General features: G+C 38.7%; 1 protein-coding gene across 5 annotated transcripts in view; it reads left to right on the top strand.

Moving 5' to 3' along the window:
• Positions 1-19,973, top strand: part of fmnl2 (formin like 2) — a 59,057-nt gene extending 39,084 nt beyond the window's left edge. The window contains exons 7-27 of one of the 5 annotated variants that reach the window (XM_014469394.2): positions 740-848; positions 1,038-1,114; positions 2,804-2,897; positions 4,010-4,084; positions 5,733-5,843; positions 6,054-6,203; positions 6,657-6,758; positions 7,039-7,351; positions 7,508-7,699; positions 10,076-10,200; positions 10,286-10,488; positions 11,150-11,384; positions 11,466-11,534; positions 11,621-11,701; positions 11,785-11,914; positions 11,998-12,161; positions 12,257-12,358; positions 13,067-13,162; positions 13,442-13,565; positions 16,136-16,256; positions 19,273-19,359. In XM_014469394.2, coding sequence (XP_014324880.1) covers positions 740-848; positions 1,038-1,114; positions 2,804-2,897; positions 4,010-4,084; positions 5,733-5,843; positions 6,054-6,203; positions 6,657-6,758; positions 7,039-7,351; positions 7,508-7,699; positions 10,076-10,200; positions 10,286-10,488; positions 11,150-11,384; positions 11,466-11,534; positions 11,621-11,701; positions 11,785-11,914; positions 11,998-12,161; positions 12,257-12,358; positions 13,067-13,162; positions 13,442-13,565; positions 16,136-16,227 — 2,644 coding nt within the window. In that variant the 3' untranslated portion in view covers positions 16,228-16,256; positions 19,273-19,359. Of the gene's footprint in view, positions 1-739; positions 849-1,037; positions 1,115-2,803; positions 2,898-4,009; positions 4,085-5,732; positions 5,844-6,053; positions 6,204-6,656; positions 6,759-7,038; positions 7,352-7,507; positions 7,700-10,075; positions 10,201-10,285; positions 10,489-11,149; positions 11,385-11,465; positions 11,535-11,620; positions 11,702-11,784; positions 11,915-11,997; positions 12,162-12,256; positions 12,359-13,066; positions 13,163-13,441; positions 13,566-16,135 lie in introns of all 5 variants that reach the window. The other 4 variants (XM_023336538.1, XM_005800686.3, XM_023336537.1 and 1 more) reach the window with 4 other exon arrangements.
• The last annotated feature ends 560 nt before the right edge of the window (positions 19,974-20,533 follow it).

Raw genomic sequence — 20,533 nt, 5'->3', positions numbered from 1 at the left:
CTTGTCCAATATGCAACTGTGATTTTGATTATTTTTGGTTTTGTGAGGTACTTTTCCCTTAACTCTAACACATGATGTTTATGTGTCAGAGCAGGCTTTAAGATGACTTATTAACCATCTTCATCTGAAATCTGCTGCCTCCTTCTTTAAAAAAAACTGTGCTGTGACTCACTGATAAGTTTTACCTACAGGCAGGGACTCTGACAGGAATCAGCATGTCAAACTGTCGCCTGAAGAAATGTTTTTCTACTGAACTTGGACTTGGAAATTGAAACTTGTGATTGTAAAGTTTGCAAATAAACAGTTTTACTTTAACTGGATCAGTACTTGCGTCGTCTCAGAAGCCTAGTTATTGTTTTTTGTCCTCGTAAAGTTGCACAGTCACCGTGCTGCATGCAAATGACTGGCTTCTATTATGTTAGCTGTGATTGATATGTAAGTGAAGGACATCAGGCTAAAACAAAGCAACTATCTTGTGGCCCCTGTATGTGGCAGTAGATCATATTGCCGTTGTTTGTGGTATTGTAAAGTGGCTTGGCGCTTTAACAGCCTCTCTGTACGAACAAGGGGCTGGGTTATTGTTCTCATTTACAAATAGCATCTGTTCTCTTGCTTATCCAGGCTTTTTACACGTGTTCAGGCACAAACCGACTTGACACTCCGTTTAGAAACACATGCACTATTTTCCCTTTTTAGCAACTTTTCTTCAATCTTTTTTTTTTGTTTGTTTGTTTTATAGCTGCAGCACACTGCCGAGCAGGAGAACACTGAAAAACTCCAGACTTGTCTGTAAAAAGGACGACGTCCATGTTTGCATCATGTGCCTACGTGCCATCATGAACTATCAGGTAAGCTTTCTTTCATCTACAGGGACTACATGACCTTTCAGGCTGAAGCACAACCATCTATTTGAAGCTAAATTCAATTTGCTCCCCTGCTGTCCCTCCATACCTTATTTATCATGTACAATAATATTTAAAGGCTGCCCTGTTTTTAATCTGCTATTTGTCTTTGTCTCCATTATATTTGTGTTACAGTATGGCTTCAACATGGTCATGTCACACCCACATGCTGTGAATGAAATTGCACTAAGTCTCAACAATAAAAATCCACGGTAAGATAAAGGAAGAAGTCATGAAAATGTAATTGTTGGACGTTAATCAAAGTGAAAGTTGGCAACACTTTCCAGATAATTAAAAATCATAGTGAATAAAATTTTTTCTTTCCTTACAAATATTTTTGTTGTGGCTGCTAGTTTATTTTTAAGCAGTTAAATTTCTTACTGCAGTATTCTCAGTTTAAATTTCATGTTTTAGTAAAATTACAACCATAGTTTTAGAGTATCAGCTGTGTCTTTTAGTGCTTTCATTGCTCTTAGACACATCCATCAGGAAGGAAGGAAGATAAAAAGCTCTACCAGCAAACTCCTCTACACAGACAGATGCATAAAGAGATCACTGCTGGAAAGCCTCTGCTGTGTGCGTGCCTGTGGGGGTGTGTATGTTGGGGTGTGTGTGTGCGTGTGTGTGTGGATTGATGCATGAGTTCTCAAACAATGCCCAAAGGTTACTGGATGTCCTGAAAAGTTGATGTGAAACCTCTTTGCATCACATGTCACATATTCTTTCCTTCAGGCTAATAAATCCTGCATCAATAAAATGAAAACAACACAAACGCACTGAAACTCAACAAATGACATGTTGATGATTTGATACTCCTGGTATAATCAACATAGCCTTGCAAAAGTATTAACGCTACCTTGAGCACTTAAACACATTGTCACATTACCACCACAATGTTTATTTTATTGGGGTTTTATGTGATGGTAATACCAAGTAGAGCATGCTTTTGGGGTGAAAGGGAAATGATTATTATTTTACAAATGACAGACTAAAATGTGTGGTGCCAATTTGTATGAAGCCTCCCTGAATCAATTCTGTATAAAAACATTATCCATTCCAATTACAACTAAAAAAATTATATAAATCTGCCCTGCAGCACATGTAGTTGATGCAGATAAGTTTTTAAAAATGCATTAAATTTGGCCAAATGCAGAAAGCTCTTTAATGGAGGACTGACCTAAATCCTCTTCCTGTTGCTAAGTAAAGACGAGAATGTTTTTGTAAACCAATATCATCACAATACTATAAATATTGTGTTCTTATTTTTTTGCCCCACAAGTAGTTTTAGGGTTGAACCTCCACCTTAGTCTGCCATCTTCATGTAGTCTGTTACAGATTTTCTTCCAGTATAGCTCTGTATTTGCCTCCCATCTGTTTTCTCATCAACTCTGACCCGTTTTCCTGTTCTTGCTGAAGAAAAGCTTCCCATAGCATCACATTCAAACAAATTGTCAAATGATTAATAACGTTTTCCTGGACAATTGTTCTTGATTAGGATGGTGTATATAGGGTGACGTACAATCGGTGTTTTCGCACCCAGAGTAATGCACTCTTTCCACTCTTAGAAAATTGATTTTTTATTACTTAACCCTGCTTTAAAGTTAGACTTTTACTTGCAGAAAAAAAAGAAAAACATCCTTCCAGGTCAAAATTATCCACTACTTTGTGTTGGTCTGTCTTATAAATTCAGAATAAAAACACACTGAGGTTTGTGGTTGCAGCATGAGTGTGGAAAGTTTATGGTACTTTGCGAGGCACTGCAGTGTTGTTGATGAGGGGTTATTATGATATTTAGTTAATGCTACTGACTTTACTCTTTAAGTTTATATTTGCTTCTCTATATTTGCTGGCAAATGCCATTTACTAACCTCTCATGCCATAACTTTCTCTGTGGTTTACAGAACCAAAGCTCTGGTGTTGGAGCTCCTGGCGGCAGTTTGTCTAGTGAGAGGAGGCCATGAAATTATTCTCTCCGCCTTTGACAACTTCAAGGAGGTATGACCAGCTTAGAGAATGGTAAACTGGGGTTCTTTAGGGAAACCCTTAAGTCTTTACATTCCAACTGTGCCGTTTCAAACAATCTCTCGGCCCTGGAGGAATGTTTCTCCGGCAGATTCCCCCTCGGCATTGCTTCAAAGGGGTTCAGAGATACCGGTTTGTCTGTGTAGCACAGGATAACCCACACACACCCATCAGACAAAACCGCTCCGTGCGTGTTAACAAGATTCGTCAGGCACACCAAAGCTCAGAAAAGCACAGCGACAGATGTTCAAGATAGCCTTCCTGACCTGTGGCTGTCTGGAGGGAGGTATCCTGGCTGCCAGGGAGAGAACTAGCGGCTAACCACAGTCTCATTTTGTAGCAAACATCTTATGAGCATAGAGCGAGCACAGTTTATGTAATATTTACACCTCTGAATTAAATATTGAGTGTGGTGCTTTCAGCGACGGTGGCATTAGTGGGAGAGAAGAGCTCACCTAATGAGACGGAGGCTGAGAAATGTTTCTGATGGTGTGAAACCTATCAGCAGGGTCACAGATTTTGGGAGATTTTTTTTCATAATTAGGCAGCACTGTTAGCTTTACTTTACTGGAGATGATTTGCTGCTACAAAGAACTGGCTGAAGGCAGAAGCTTGAGGTTTTTAAATAACCACGCTTCCTATTTCTACTGAATTCTTTATTATACTCTCTCCCAGTCTGCCTCTCTACCCTCCCAGTGACCTTGCTGATCAGCCAAACATCACTCTACCCCATTTTTACATCTTTCTTGATGTCAAGTTCTATTTTAAATAGGCTTTTTGCCACAAAAACACTGTATTTCTGGGATAAAGTTTGCAAAAAGTATACAGTGTCTGCTGTAAATGGGATTAAAACAGGCGTATATGAATAATTTAGATAGACAGTAATCACATTGAAGGCTGAGTAGAATTTATCATCAGACTGTTTTAAAGGCATTTTTCACCTATACTGGTGGTTCATATGATGCAGCAGCTGCTGAAATCTTGAGTTGTCTTACTTTTTCCTTTTTTTTTTTGTTAATTTTATGATTATGGTTTCATAATAATTTATAATAAATAATAATTTTATACCCTTTTTTGTGTTGCAGGTATGTGTGGAGTCGCAGCGGTTTGAGAAGCTTATGGAGTACTTCAAGAATGAAGACAACAACATTGACTTCATGGTGAATTCAAATGAACTCTTTATTATACAAATGCATAAGTATGAGATAACATAAATAGAAATATAATAGCGTTTAAATATGATGAATTAACTTTTATTTAAAACCACCTAGTGAATCCAAAGTCATGGATATGTCTCTGTGTGTGTGTGTGTGTGATTGCTCTTGAAACTTTAACCAAGATTCTTACCTTAAGAATCTCCACCAACTTCTTGAAAGAACTTGCTTCACCACCCTCTCAAAGCTGCAGTTATCTTTGTTGTACACCTTTTTCAATGATATTTTTTCCTTCCACTCAACTTTCCATTAATATGATTTGATACAGCACTCTGTGACCAAACAACTTCTCTGGCAATGGCTTTTTGTGGTTTACATTCCTTATGGAGGATGTCAGGGATTTTCTGCTGGAGAACATCATGTTAGGAGAAATAAAATCTTGAAATATTTCACTATGGACAAATTTCACTTTTTGAAAGTAATTACTGGAAATAGATTTCAATTATATTACTTGGCCATCTGCTTGGGTTAAAATGACTCTCCTGTAAGCCCTGTTTTAGGCTGCAGTTTTGAAAAGGAACTATTTAAAACTTTGATACCGGTAATGTGATTATTTATTTTATTTTTTTAAGAAAAATAAAATAAATGTAAGATCCACTGGCTGAATCATTTAGTGGATGAGACGGGTCCACAAAAAGCAACAAGGAAAACAGATAGTGACTGAATTAAAATAAAAAAGTGTTCACACCTACACCTATTTAAACATTTCGAACAGCACTGCAGATACCCTCTTGTTAGACTAAACTTTTGGATAAACATTGAATAAACAACCTTTCTTTCCAATTTTGAGATAAATATTTAGCTGTCTGTATTTGTAAGAGTCCAGCCTGATAAAGTGAAAACCATGTTGTGTCTGTCTGCCAGATGCCTAGCAAGTTTGTCTCCATCGCTTACAGAAACGCTACATCTGGTAGAACTTGTTGTTGCGTCAGGATTGACTAACATAAATGATGACAGAACAGGAAGCTGCACATAGTTTATATTTATTTATCTTTGATTGATTGACATCTCTTTTATTGACATAATTATCGTACTATGTACCTTTTCCACTTCGGCATCATAGGATGGAATATTTGCATCCAAACTTGTTGGAGTTCATGGACTTTTTGCAATAAAAATCAGCAAGAATCTGAAAGAGAAATGATTTGTCAGTAGATCTGTAGACATGATAATGTATCGTCTTGTCCCATTCAATGTTGTAGGAGAACACAAAGTGCCAAAAAATTGTTTTCAACTGCAAAGTACAATCTTTTTTTTCCATGGAGAGTCAGTATCTGTTATAAAGTGTGAATTTATTTTCAGAATCTTATACATATTTAACAGACCACGACCAAATTTGTCCAAATATGTGAATGGCAGTAGCTTTCTTATTTACATCAATTAGATTATATTAGGCATACTTGTCTTCAAAGTGTAATACCATGTGTGCTACTTTTACTCAGCTTTATAATACTGTCAGAATCGTCTACTGGAAATTAGAATAATGACCATAAATCAAATTGTGCAGCATTATATGTATGAAACTTTAACTTATCTCTGCTAATAACAAATGTTGTTTAACTGACTCTTCTGCTTGTCTCTTTACGTTCTTCAGGTTGCATGTATGCAGTTCATCAACATTGTTGTGCACTCAGTGGAGGACATGAACTTTAGAGTTCACCTACAGTACGACTTCACCAAGCTGGGCTTGGACGACTACTTGGATGTGAGTTGAGATTTACACAGAACTCCTTCTGAGTATTCCCAGCTAGAAGTCCACCGTTCCTGCTGCAGTTACTGCACTCCTGAGATGTCCAGCATAGAGAAGCCATCAATAACGGCTTTTCTGTTTCTTTACAAACCTGCATACGTGAGATGGGTGCAGTCCTTGGGAAAGAAAGTGGACTTTAATCACTATTTTGTGTCTGTTTAACAGAAACTGAAGCATACAGAGAGCGATAAGCTCCAGGTTCAGATCCAGGCCTACTTGGATAACGTGTTTGATGTTGGAGCGCTGCTTGAGGATGCAGAGACCAAAAATGCTGCCCTGGAGCGAGTGGAGGAGCTGGAGGAGAACATGTCGCATGTGAGAACCCACAAGAGTTGTTTTATGACATTAAAAAAAATCAACATTTATTTATTCATTTATTTATTTATTACATATGCTTCTTTTGTAAGTTGCACTGGCATTTTTATATGGTCCTATGTGAATTTGTGCAATGTAATGTTGTTCAGCACCGTCTTTGAGTCGATACTGAACGACACAGTGAATCTTGAATTAATGCTCTGACATATTGCATAAATTTGCTGCATGATCTGATTTTCCCCTCTACTGGAAAAGGTTAAATGCTCATTATAATGTTTTCTGTCATAGCAAACTGATGTATCTGCAAAACATTAATCTCCTGAAAATTTCTAACTTATGAAGACATGAACACAATCAATGCGTTACATCGCTGCCCTCCATGACCTTTTTTGAGTTAGAGATTGTCTCTGCAACATGTTCATCTGTGACCTTTGACCCCTTTCACTCTCATAGATGACAGAGAAGCTCCAGGACATGGAGAATGAAGCTATGGCCAAGATTGTGGAGCTGGAAAAACAGCTGATGACGAGAAACAAGGAACTTGAAGCCATCAAAGTCAGTTCTTACTCCAAATTTTTTTTTACTTAAATCTTCATTACTTGTTGAAAATATGGTGCATCCACTGTTACATTTCCCTGCAAAAGGATTGATAGCCCTAGGTTACAACCAAAACCTACTTGTATTTTAGTAGGCCAACACAAAAAAATGGAAAGAACATGACGCATACGTTTTATGCTTTTTCACAGCTGCATCAGATTACAATGTCTCTCTTTTAAATAGCACACTGTAGCCAGCTTTACTTCCTAACATCTCTAGCTCTTCTTTTCCCATGCAGGAAGTCTACAAAGACTCCACCTCTCAGATTCACTCGCTGAGGCTGATGCTTAAGGAGAAGGATGAGGCCATCCAGCGCCAGAGTAAGCTGGAGAAGAAGATCCACGAGCTGGAAAAGCAGGGAACCATTCGGATCCAGAAGAAGGGAGATGGAGACATCTCAATCTTGCCTTCTTTGCTGCCCGGTGTGGAGGGTCTGCCGGGTGCCATGGTGGGGGCAAACGGGATGGCTGCCTGTCAGAACAATGCAGGAGTTGCAGGAGGCATGTCTTCTGTACCTGCTCCACCTCCTCCGCCGCCAGTGAACGGGCAATGTAGGTTTATAATCAGATCAGCTGCGTGCCTCAACTATTGAAAACCCAAATGAATAAAAATGGTTTAGAACATTCAAGATTTAAGGACATGTTGCGTCCTTAAAAATGTTTGAGGAAAACAAATGGTTCATATTAATCTGTCGTTGTCTCTCCCAGTGCCAAATGGACCATCGATGGAAATTCCCGCTGCAGCTGCCCCACCTCCACCGCCACCACCTCCCCCGCCACCGCCGCCCCCCGGGCTCCTGTCAGAGATTTCTGCCCCTCTGCCTCCTCCACCTCCACCTATGGCGCCCCCGCTTCCCGGATGTGGGACGCCCACTGTGATCATGAATTCAGGATTGGCAGGTGAGGTTAATTAATCCTGTGGTTTTCATTAATCTCCTGAAAATTTCTAATGTATGAAGACATGAACACGATCAATGCGTTACATTGATCATGTTATTGCTATTTCTTATCAATATAGCAAAAACATTTTTTAATTAAATTAACAGGAATTTAAGATTTATGAGCTTTGTTGGACTTTTAAATTAAAGATTCAATTAAAACATTAAAACATTTTGTCTCCTAAGTTACCCCCTCTCTGAACTGTTAAGTCTTGAGTTAGATGTCTCATTTCTTTTAAGATTTTTATTTGTTTTTTTTAACTGCTGCATCCCACATTCACAGCTTTAGATGTGCTAAGATAACACTTTGAATGAACTCAGTATGCAGACAAACCTGTAAGATCTGTATGTACATGTGGGTGTCTTGTTGCTGCTACATATATATGGGTATGAGTAAGTCGACTTTGTTGCTCTGTGAAAACTGAAACCTATGAGTTGAAAACTCTTGCCTTAGATTAATGATGCTCTCACCTGTGGTGTCTGTAGTATCTGCTCATGTAAACATTGTCACTGTTCCTGGCCGTTATGCTGACCTGTCTCTGAATTGTTTTCTTTCCCCGCCAACCAGAGGGACCCATCAAGCTTTTCTGTAGGTTCTTGCTGTCGAGTTCAATGTCGTGTTTCCCCCCCACACCTTTAACCATGTCATACATGTATTTTCCCCTGTGGTGGTTTCACATTGGTTTTAAATGTGGTATCAGGCAGGTAGAGACACCCCTGCTGAAATTACATTTAGCTGTAATTTCAACAAGAGGTGGTTGTACAAAGTACCGACTCTGAAGTGTTGTAGACAAATGCATAGCTCACATAGATTTTTGTTTGAGAAGACAAAAAACTGAAAAAGTCCTTGAATTTCCTTCCAGGTGCTCAATGAAATACTAATAGTTTGTGGTTGTAACAACATAACATATGGGCATCTTCACAAGGTGCTTTACATCATGATGTAGGGCTCTAGAGTGCAACCATATTTCATTTTAGTGCGCCAGTTCAACCAGTCGCAGATAAACTCAGTGGATGTAGCAGGATGAGCAGAGAAAATATAGAGTAGTTGAGTTCTGAGCCGTCAGAAACTCATTTCCAGTGCTGTGACATGGAGCCATCAACCTCAAGGTTATGTAAAGTCTGAAGATGGCATAAGATTAAGACAAAAGTGTATAGATTTCGAAGACAGTGACTTGACCAGTTTGAAAACTGATAACAAAATGGAATGCATTTACTGGGAAAGGTTTAGGAAGGCCATGTCTGGTAATAGTTCATTTGTGATTGACTCCAGTACAATACATTTCCAACTGAAATGCTGATAGAGCTCATAGTGAAATGTTCAGTTTGAGATGTTTGGAAGGTGTTTAGAATATCTTTTTTTCATGCTTTCATGCATCTATTTTTATATTGGTGAGCTGAATTAAAATTTCAGCTCAGCAGCACACTTGACAGTTTTACAAGATACCTCTGTTACAATTCCGCTTCAAATAAAGAACTTTGTTTTCTAGATTGTTAATTAATGATTTACAAGTTAATATTGTCTTAATGGACAGTGATTAAACACAAAATCACAAAGCGAACCTGTAAAACTGCTACGTTAAATGTAGCAGCAACTTTTGTGCTGATGCACCTGAGAAAAATGTTAGATACTCCTGACAGTAAACAGTGAGTCTAAATGCCTGAAAGATCCGCTGTACCCTTTTAAAAAAGAAAATGCCACATTCAGAACTTGTGAATGGTTTAGCTTCACTCTTGACTGTAGTGCTTTGACCGTCTGACATTTTGTATGAATGACGTGTCACAATCTTTAAAACAAGTTTGTTGCATGCAGATACTCATTGAGCTGCTGTGGCACGGAGATGGTTAAGTTGATAGAAATCGTGTGCAGCCGGAATGCTGTTTGCCTTTCCCATGATGGCTTTATCTTTCACTGCGTTGCTGCTGACACCTTGTCGGTACGCCGATGCAGGACGCCGCCTCAACGTTCAGCTTCAATGGAGCAGCTCTTGTCACTACAAATAGCTTTAATCTGCACAACAAATAGTTTGACCCCAGGCCTGGCGAGTAATCCTGGACCATATGCACAATTTAGTGAACAGATATAGCCTTTGGCCTTGTTCCTCTGCCAGGAGGCAGGAGGCTTAGCTTGAATAAAGAGAAGAAGGAAACCATCCTGTTTTAATTGATGGACATCTGTGTTCTCTGCTAAAACATTTGAAGTGTTCAGAATGAATGTTTTCAGAAATCAGATGTTTCTTGTTACAGATCCCCCTTCTCCTGCATGTGTGTGGCTATGTTCTTATGGACCCTTATAGTTGATCAGGGCATATTTTTAATTTCTCTTTGTGTGATTTAGCTGTTAAGATCAAGAAACCCATCAAGACAAAGTTCCGCATGCCTGTCTTCAACTGGGTAGCCCTGAAACCAAATCAGATCAACGGGACCGTCTTCAACGAGATCGATGACGAGAGGATACTCGAGGTAAAGGCCCGCTCTCAGAACAGGGTCTCTATTTCGACCTGCTTCCTATCCTAATAAAAAAAATAACATCTTTGGTGTCTTTTAGGACCTGAATGTTGATGAGTTTGAGGAGATGTTTAAGACTAAAGCTCAGGGCCCATCCATTGACCTCACCATGAACAAGCAGAAGGTCACTCACAAGGGACCCAACAAGGTGGCCCTGCTGGACTCCAACAGGGCAAAGAACCTGGCTATCACACTGAGGAAAGTGGGCAAGACGACCGAGGAGATCTGCAAGGCCATTCAGCTGTAAGCCTCCAACATTTGCTTGTGTTTGTTTATTTTGCATTTATCTGCTTTAGAAGCAGTATTAGTGAAATAACAAAGCATATAAAAGGGTTCATGTGCAGTCTTTAAAAATCCCTTCTTTCAAAAGAAGTATGGAAAAAAGGAAATTTGGAATGAAGATAAATGTTTGGATTTTCACAGTTAATTCATCATTCAGTTCAAAATGACTTCAATATATTTCTAACGCAAGTAAAAAGTAGTCGTTCTTATAGTAGAGTAAATATATATTTGGTAACAAAAAAAGGCTACTTGGGTACAGAAATCACTCTTGACATTTTGACATTTTTTCAACTCCAACTTTTCCATCATAACATCTGCTTTATCTTGTGAATGTGATGTAATCAGACAAAATATATATTTTTTGCAAATGTAGGTCATTTTAAGATTAAAATAAAAATGAGCAAAAAGAAATAGCATCATTACAAGATAACAAATTCAACTCAGAGATGTAAAGTAGAAAATATAAATAGTAAGCTACAACTAACAGTTGGAAATCAGATATAAAACAAAATGTCTAGATTAAAGTGTAGATGTGTTAGATTTTACCAAATGGAAACCCCATTCTTTACCTCGTGCCTCTGTTAGGCGTGTTCCTCATCTCCATCCCCCGTATCTCTTTTAGATTCGACCTGCGGACTCTGCCGGTAGATTTTGTGGAGTGCTTGATGCGCTTCCAGCCCACCGAGAACGAGGTCAAAATCCTGCGACAGTTCGAGAAGGAGCGCAAGCCTCTGGAGAGCCTGACTGACGAGGACCGCTTCATGATGCAGTTCAGCAAGATCGAGCGGCTCATGCAGAAGATGACCATCATGGCCTTCATCGGAAACTTCAGCGAAAGCGTGCAGATGCTCACGCCGGTGATTAAGAGAGTCTCACACTCGATATTTGTTGTTTGTTGCTGAATCGTGAAATTGATGTCAAACTTTGCTTGTCGGCAGCAACTTCATGCCGTCATTGCAGCGTCTGTGTCCATCAAGTCATCTCAGAAGTTAAAGAAGATTTTAGAGGTAACTGGAGATATTTTGTGTTAGCAGAGTATGCTGTTCTGCACATATAGGATTTAGTTTGTGATCCCTGTTTGCCTCTACTGCAGATTATTTTGGCACTTGGAAACTACATGAACAGCAGCAAAAGAGGAGCAGTGTATGGATTTAAGCTGCAGAGTTTAGATTTGGTAAGCTGGTTTTAAAGACGGTTAAAGTTACACTCACTTTTCTTTTCTTAAATCATAATATTTCTATTTTTTTTCCCCCTCAGCTTCTTGATACCAAGTCAACTGACCGGAAAATGACCTTGCTGCACTACATCGCCAACGTGGTCAAAGAGAAATACCCACAAGTGTCTCTGTTCCACAATGAGTTGCACTATGTTGAAAAGGCAGCAGCAGGTGGGCATAACCTTTTATCTATTAATTAAACATTTCCATGTTTTATGCGAACCTGTGGCGTAATGTTCCCCATGTGCTCACAGTGTCGCTGGAGAATGTCCTGCTGGACGTTAAGGAGCTGCAGAGAGGCATAGAGCTGACCAGAAGAGAGTACAGCATGCACGGTCACAACACCATGCTGAAAGACTTCATCACACACAACGAGAGCAAGCTGAAAAAGTTGCAGGATGATGCCAAAATTGCACAGGTAACACTGAATAATGGAGAAAAACCTTTCTCTCAGCGATTGTCAAAATATTTAATCGCTGAAGCTGCATTTCGTTTCCCTATCTTCAAAAAAAGGACGCCTTTGATGAGGCTGTGAAGTTCTTCGGAGAGAACTCCAAGACAACGCCTCCGTCTGTTTTCTTCCCAGTGTTTGTGCGATTTGTGAAAGCCTACAGGGTGAGTTGGTTGAAAACTTCAGTGGTTTTATTAGAATTTGATCTAATAGTAAAACAAATTTGTGTGGTGAAGAAAAGGGGATACATGGTTTTCACCAATAAAATCTAAAAATGTGTGTATTTCTGTTCAACCCATTTATGCTGATAACTGAAAAAGAAATCCAGTGCAACTAATCGCCTCCAGAAGTCAATTAGTAAACGGAGTTCAGCAGTTTGTTAATTAATGTCAGTACAAATGCTAGCAGTTCTGTGAATACTGAGGTGTTTCTTGGTGGGAAAAAAAACATTTTAGTCAACAAAGAAGATCATGAAGACAAAAAATATGGCAAACCTGTCAGAGATAAAGTTTTGTTGAAGTTTCAAGAAGACCTGTTTCGAATGAATACTTTTGCAAAACTTGAAACTCTTCAAAAAATAACAAAAAAACATAAGGTTGATTTGAGCTTGAACAATTTTGCAAATAAAAATGTACAGCATTTGAAGAAAGGCCAATTGCGCCCCCTGGAGAGTTTAAAATAAATTTAATTTAGAAAATGCTCATTTCTACAGATCACTAAAATACTGGACGAAACAAAAAGCTCTTAGAAATGCTGTGTTAATGGTCTTCCCGTACTGATTAAATCAAAAATACCTAGGGTAAGATGTAAATTTGTAATTTTTTTTTAAATTTATTTATTTATTTTATAAAAATAAATCGGTGGCTCTTCAGCAAGCGGAGGAGGACAATGAGCAGAAGAAGCGGCAGGAACAGCTCTTGATGGAGAAACTTCTAGAACAGGAGGCTATGATGGAGGAAGACCAGAAGGTGAGTTAATCTTTCTCTGAACTCCTTTGCTCCCTCCCCTGAGGATCACAATGACCAGAAGGGAATCCAGCTCCACTTCCTCCAGATTCCCATCTGGAGGATTAGTCGAGCGCATGCCGCCTGCTGGGCACGGTTGTATTTAGCTTGAACAGCAAGACTCCCTGCTGACGAACATCAGTCAGGATCAGTGATTGTTCAATTAACTTGCATGATGAAGGGATGTGATGTGGGAGAAGAAGCTTGTTGGTGGTAAACCTTGTTGTGTGCATGTTCCTGCAGTCTCCCTCCCATAAAAGCAAGCGGCAGCAGCAGGAGCTGATCCAGGAGCTCAGGAGGAAGCAGGTGAAGGACAGCCGTCACGTCTACGAGGGCAAAGATGGCGCCATCGAGGACATCATCACGGGTAACATCACCAGATCCAGGCTACAGTCTGCAGTCAATCACACATGTTTAATACTCTGCATGAAGGGTCACTTCAGCTTGAAACAAAGGATTTCTAAGCCAACTAACACAACTCAGCTCTTTTTGAATTTCAGCTTGTGGCCAAATGAGGCAGCTGATTCAGTGCTTCTCGACTGAAAGGTGCCTGATAATAATGACTTATCTTAACTTCTTCACCTTTGCTTTATAACATCTGTACTCTGCATATGCAGGATAAGGGTATGACCGTCTCTGAATGTCAGTCAAAATGAGAAAATAATTTTACTTTCATAACAAGGAGACATTAAACTTCCTGTGGTGAAGTATGAAGTACAATTATTTGCTGCTTTAAATTGCTTCCTTATTATATTTCAAAGGGAGCAAACAGCACTTTTGCTTCTAATTTGTCTCCTATTAATGATACATGTCTTTTCTAATAACTAGAGATGCATCAATCAGTCAGCCAGAGATTGAAGTTGACCAATTCTTTTTTTCTGTCCCATAACTTGAAGCATTTTTGTTGCCATTATAGAGTTTCAAGCATGCAGAGAGTGACAGTCCTTTAACTGTGTGCCTTTTGTTTTGAGACAATCATTTTTATTTAGGAAAGGAAACCAAAAGTATGCTGAATCCTGTTTTAGTTTTCAAGATAAATTTTATGTATCTAAAACTGGCAGATCAGCGTTCTACAAAATAGATCTGTCACAACATCTCAGATCAGAGCGTCTAATAAGAATAAATCAGCAAAATGAACACAATGACATTATTTGAAAACCAAAATGGATTCAGGTCAAGACGATCTTTGACGCGATTCCACTTCAGTTGAAGATGAGAAGAAAAAATACTGCAAGGATATGAACAAAGAACACATGTTTTAAAAAATGTTTTTTATATATTACTTTGTTTTTAAACGTAATGCATTTATATAACAAGGCCTTTTAACAAATTTGGCAGTTTAAAGTACTATTGCAACGTATGAGCTATTAGGCTTTTCCAAAAATCATTTACTTATCACAGTTTGTCACTTAATTTCTAAATGTAAGCATGTTGACAAAAAGAAAAAAAAAATCATGGATAAAAATGAAGAGCTTGAAATGTTTTTTTTTTAATTTTCCAACAGTTTAGTTTAACTATTGTTCTTCTCTAAAGAGGAATTGGTTAAGTGCAGTTCTATTTTCTGCATTCATATTAGAACAGATTAGATTTTTATAGAATAAATATGCTAAACCAGTCTGTGTGGAAATGTTTTTATACAAAAAGTATCAAAATAAATGAATAGCTAAAACACCTAATGGACCACACATGGGAACACATTTCACTTTTCAAAGTAAAACTTTGCTTCAGCCGTTTCAGTGGGAAATATTTTCAGTGAAAACATTGTGGGAATGTCCATTTACATTTACAGGTTAAACTTTCACAATGTTCGGTTTTTTTAGTGTATTCTTGTGCACTAGTGATTTCACAGCAATGTGCAGAAGTTTTAAACAGCAATCCCAAATTTCAATGCATCTTGATTCAAGGGGTTAGAGCTTGTGATTCTTTAATGTGATCCTGATCAATATATCTCCAGGCTTTCTAAAGGTCCTTTAAGGTTTTTGCCTTGGACCACTGGCAGGTTTTGGATCTGATTGTTGCCCAGGACATCATTCTGCCAAGGGACAACAGAAGATACTCCCAACTGGGCTAAAAAATGCAGCATTTGAATAAGAAAAAAGCCACTTTTATGTACGTTTGTAAAATTAGCGTAGTATTTATTTATTTTTTTACAAACATTGATTCAGTTCCCTTCAGTTTATCTATTCAGTTCTAATTCACAACAAATATTGTCCCAAGGCACTTTACAAGGAACAGAAAGTAAAGTAATTTAGATACTTCCCAATTTAATGTTATCAGACAGTGTAGTCGAGTTCAGTTCATTATTCAAATTTTAAGTTTCCTATTTAAGGGAACCCACCAAATTGCATCAAGTCATTGATTTGCAGAATTCACTCCTATTGCCATATAATATTGGACAGTTACATTGTTGACTATGCAGCAATCGCTCATAATGAGGTTGTAGCAACAGCATAAAGGGGAAAAAAAAAACTTCCCCTTAGCAGGAAGAAATCTCCAGCAGGACCAGAACTGGCTCAGTGCAAACGGAAATGGTTAGTTACTGAACTAAAAACAAGTTTAAAAACAGGGAAAAACAGCCAAACTCTGAGAACTTTAAATATTCATCAGGTCTGGAGAACTGTTAAACAAGATCACATTAAAAAATTACAACAAAATTGGCCTACTTTTGCACAAGATTGCATCTTTAAATAAAACTAATTACTCGGTTTGAGTCTCTAATATGTTGTTTTATAATCTGTGAGGTTTAAGATAATTGGCAAAACAAAAATAAGGTTGTAGAGTTGGCTTCCAAACTCATTTCTCCAGGGTTCCTGTTGCTGTAGCTGGGTTCTTGCTTAGTGCTAACCGTTGCTAAACCCAGTAGAGAAGACCTGCTTTTCTCATGCCGTGTTTGTCCTGATTTGTGTCCTGGCTATTCTCCCTGTCGTCTCAATGCAGTGCTGAAGACCGTGCCCTTTACCGCCCGCACAGCCAAGCGCGGGTCTCGGTTCTTCTGCGAGCCCGCTCTCAATGAGGAGTACCATTACTAAAGCTTGTAGATCTCTGTCTCTTCTTAAAGGTTGCTGGAACAAAACGTTTCTTCTTTATGTTCTTCCCCTCCTTGCATGCCTCTTCACTCCTACCGACCCCCTCTTAACCGTTTACACTCCTACACTGTGGTCACTGTGGTTTCCCAGGGACACACACACACACACGCGCTCACCGAAGATTGAGTGTGTGTTGTGTAGATTTTCTTATTTCTTAAGCATGACGGTGTGTTTTGGGAACTGGTTTTCTCGGCCCACCTGCATGAAACGTGACGTTAGTATTTTTCATCATCATTTTACCCACCACAGCAGACCATAATGTCACAGAAAGATCAGCGTCCCAAGGAGTGAACGTTTCCCCTCAGTTAGCATCACTCAGGTCAGGCTGTGTGCTGCCATCTGGTGGCCATCCATCTAACATGGCCTGCATGTTGCGGCTCAGTTTGTCATATTCAGTACTACATACAGTATTCATATATGTACACCTCGGGTATGACTAATATTATGACGTATAAGTGCCTGTGGCATTATCACTTGCTTGTTTGTGTGTTCCAATGTTTTAGTGATAAAATCATTGTGTGTTAATTTATCACATGTCATCACCACTGTTTATACAGTTTGTTGCATGCTGTTTGCTTTAACCTTGCTGCTTTCCCACAATGCACTCTTGCTCTTGTAGTTAGCATGCGCTTGCTCCTGACGGCTCACTCTTCAGTCAGGAAGTTTCTGTGCTCTTACTGTGCCTTGCAAAAGTATTTTAATTCATTTCATTTAAGTGTACTTTTTTACATTACAACCACAAACTTGAGTTGTACTCTGGGGGGATTTTATGGGATAGACTTGCACTAAGTAGAATACAATTTTGAAGTGGAATAAAAATAACAGATTTACTTTTATTTTTTCTTTATAAGTAAAGCCTGAAATGTGTGGTGTGCATATATATTCAGTCCTCTATACTCTAACCCTATAAAGACTCCAGTTATGCTATTCACACATTTTTCTTTTGTTGAAGATTAAGAACAAAGAAATTATTGAAAGCAACCCATAAGAAATGGGCTACAGCCAAGAACATGGCAAAAATATGGAAGGCAGTGCTCTGGTCATGTGACATAAATATAACATTTTGGTTGGTATGGAAAAATAACCCTGCATATTGTCCTTAACAATATGAAATATGCTATTTATTGTCAAAGGCATCAGAGTCAGAGGAGGAGGAGTACCATAAGAAGAAGAAGCGGCCTATATAGGAAACCTGTATAGGCAGCGTATGGCTAGCTGCCCGTGACAGCGGCTAGCCATACGTGCTGATCTTGTAATGGCTCCCCAAACAAAAAACTGTTGTCCAGGCAACTTGGACACACCAGGATAGTCGAGGGCACTATGAGGAAAATTATCCTCACATTGAGGCTGGCACCTCCATGTTCCACCAGTAGGATTGTGAGTTTTGCTGTCTTGGCTAAGCCTGTTGAGATACAAAAATTTAGCTGGATGACAAATTGTCCCAATAATTATTTACGATTTATGATAATATTGTTTTGAGACCATTTTTAAGTGAAATATTGATAGTAGCATAATAATGCAAGTTTGTCCTCTCACAGACCAATTAACTTTAGTTTTGTAAAGAACGCTTAATCCTGGAACTGGAAGATGTTTTAAATATCCAAGATCCAACACAACCAGAAACGATAAATAAAACAGAGATCAATTCTACACACAACGGAGACCATAAATAAAATTATGATATCTCTGTAAACAAAATTCCCCTTCAAAAAATTATTAGTTATCATAATGAAAATGATTGTGATCATTTTAATTAACATATGATTCATTCATTATTTCCTTATTGCAACAAGCTTAGTCTTTGCAAATTGGCTAAATAGTTACTTTTTTGTCATTTCTGACCAAGGCAGTGTCTTCTAGATGTTTGTTTTGTTTTCTTTTTTATGCTAAATGGCTTGTGGTGAACTACTAATAGGATTTGCATTGTGGGTTCCACTTCACTACTTTTTGTTAGCTTATTGCAAAAAATCCCAATATAATAAAGTTTGTGGTTGTAATGAGAAAATGTTGATATACATTTGGATGGAAAGACTTTTGTAAGACGCTGTATATTCTGCATGCTGTCTTGGTAAAACTGTGTGCACCAACTCTCCTGGAACCATGTTCTGTGCTGCATAACGCTGTTAGTGAGTGTATGCTTGGCTGCGTGCATGCTTTGGTTGGTTTTGGTGCTGGTTCTGCTGAATATAACAACAACTGGCCTGTATGTTTGGAACCATTCCTTGTTGTTTACAGTCGCTCCTAACTGGAAGTTTGAAATGGGCTTGTCTCCTTATACGCTGGTAGCCACTTTGCTAAAGCAGTTTGGGTCTAGTAACAGAAATGAAACAAGCTTCCATCATCCTGTGCAGTTGAACCAGTTAACATCCTCCAGCTCTGTCCTCTCTGAGCCTCTCCTCCTGCAGCCTCTCTGCCTTGCTCCAGCAGTTTGCAAAGCCAAAGCGAACATGTCGAGCTGACATGCACCAGTCAGCCCACGTCTTCCTTTTATTTTTAACCTTCATTTTGTCTTTTCTTCATCCAGAACTAAAGAAGAATAATATTACTAAATTTCCAAATGTCTACTTGAGGGTAAGGAAGTCCTCCAGTAGCACCCCTGTAGTGGTGGATGTGTCCCGAACCTGGCAAGCATTTCTTTATTACCTCCCTTCCTGCTTCATATTTTTTGTTTGTTTAGGTTCCTCTTTTCCATCTGTTTAGCCTGAATATAAGAAGTCTTGCTTTCTTTAGTTGTTTCTTCAATCTTTTATTAAAAATATATGCATCTTGGATTCACAAGATGTATGAAAAGTTTCTGGATTCATGCAGAGCTTTATTGAAAACCCATCTCGGCCAGACTTGTTTTATTCTGTGTGCTTAGATCTCACGCTGCTTTGAAAAGTTAGGCTACCAGCACTCCTGAACATGTGGGCTCATGAAAGATCCAAACATTGACATGATCCCCTGACTTAAAGCTCTCCTATCCCGTCCCTTCCCCGCTTCTGCCAGATTTGAGGAATCAGCCTTACAGGCGAGCGGACGCCGTGCGGAGGAGCGTCAGAAGGCGCTACGACGATCAGAACCTGCGGCCGGTGAACAATGGAGAAGTGGTCATGTGACGAGGGGAAACAGAGGACGTGCAGGAGAGGATGGGAGGAGAGGAACGTGGATGGATGGTGGGAAGGAAAGTCCGATGCAGAACAAAGGATATCGGGTGTTTGTAGCAAATAACGAGAGGACTATATATGCGCTAATATCAAACAATGAAGGACTGAGATGTGTTTGGGACCGAATTTAGCGTAGAAATCAAGCCAAGTGCCTGAACCTTTTTGTTTTGTGATCTTTTTTGTCTTCTGTGTGAATGTTTTAATTATACCCCCAGTACCCTGGTACCCATAAGCAATACAACTTGAGTTGGCTTTAATGTTGATGAGATATAAAACTGGACATGCAGTGGCCTTAGGAGCCATGTGAAACGGTTATCCTGGAAAAGCTACCTTAGAATGTATTGAAGTGTTTGCCCTGTTTTTCCAAGTTTTTCCTCTGTTTCTTAACTTTTGACACATTCCAGTGCTCTCATTCATTCCCCACAAACCTTTTTTAATCATCTCATTCTTCTTTTAATAAATCGGGGTGAGCTGGCATGAGGAAAGTGAGCAAAATGTATTTAAGACTATATTTTTTACTAAAATATGTTTTAAAAAAAAAAAGAAAAAATATGTTGGGGGAAAAAAAAGACCACTCTAATGTGAACTGTATTTATTGCAGACATCTACATACTTTCTACAGCGCCTGGCAAAAGTATTCGTACTGCTTAAACTTTTTGTTTTTATTTGGAATTTATGTTATGGATCAACACAAAGTGGTGTATATCTGAAGGACACCGAAGCGTGGTTTTAGAAACAATTTGACGTAAAAATCTCAAAAGTGTGGCATGTATTTGTTTTCATTTGCCCCAGGCAAATTCTTTATAGAGCCCACTTTAGCAGCAAGTCTTTTGAAGCATGTCTCAAGCAGTGTAACATGTCAATTTTTAGATGGTCCCTGCTTAAGAAAACCATCCCACATAATAATTCTGCCAATACCATGTTTCAGACTGTGGCTAGAGTTCAGGGCTTTGGTTTTCCATCACAATTTTTATAGAATGGAATATATTTTATTGATCCCCAAGTGGAAATTGCTTATTTGTTGAACGATATACCTAAGAGTGAATAATAAGGGGTGAATAGTAAAAAATGACAAAATATAAATAAATAAATAGCAAGCAATC

This window comes from Xiphophorus maculatus, chromosome 7 (assembly GCF_002775205.1).
Source record: "Xiphophorus maculatus strain JP 163 A chromosome 7, X_maculatus-5.0-male, whole genome shotgun sequence".
Taxonomy (NCBI): domain Eukaryota; kingdom Metazoa; phylum Chordata; class Actinopteri; order Cyprinodontiformes; family Poeciliidae; genus Xiphophorus; species Xiphophorus maculatus.
This window is presented reverse-complemented; position numbering and strand designations above follow the sequence as displayed.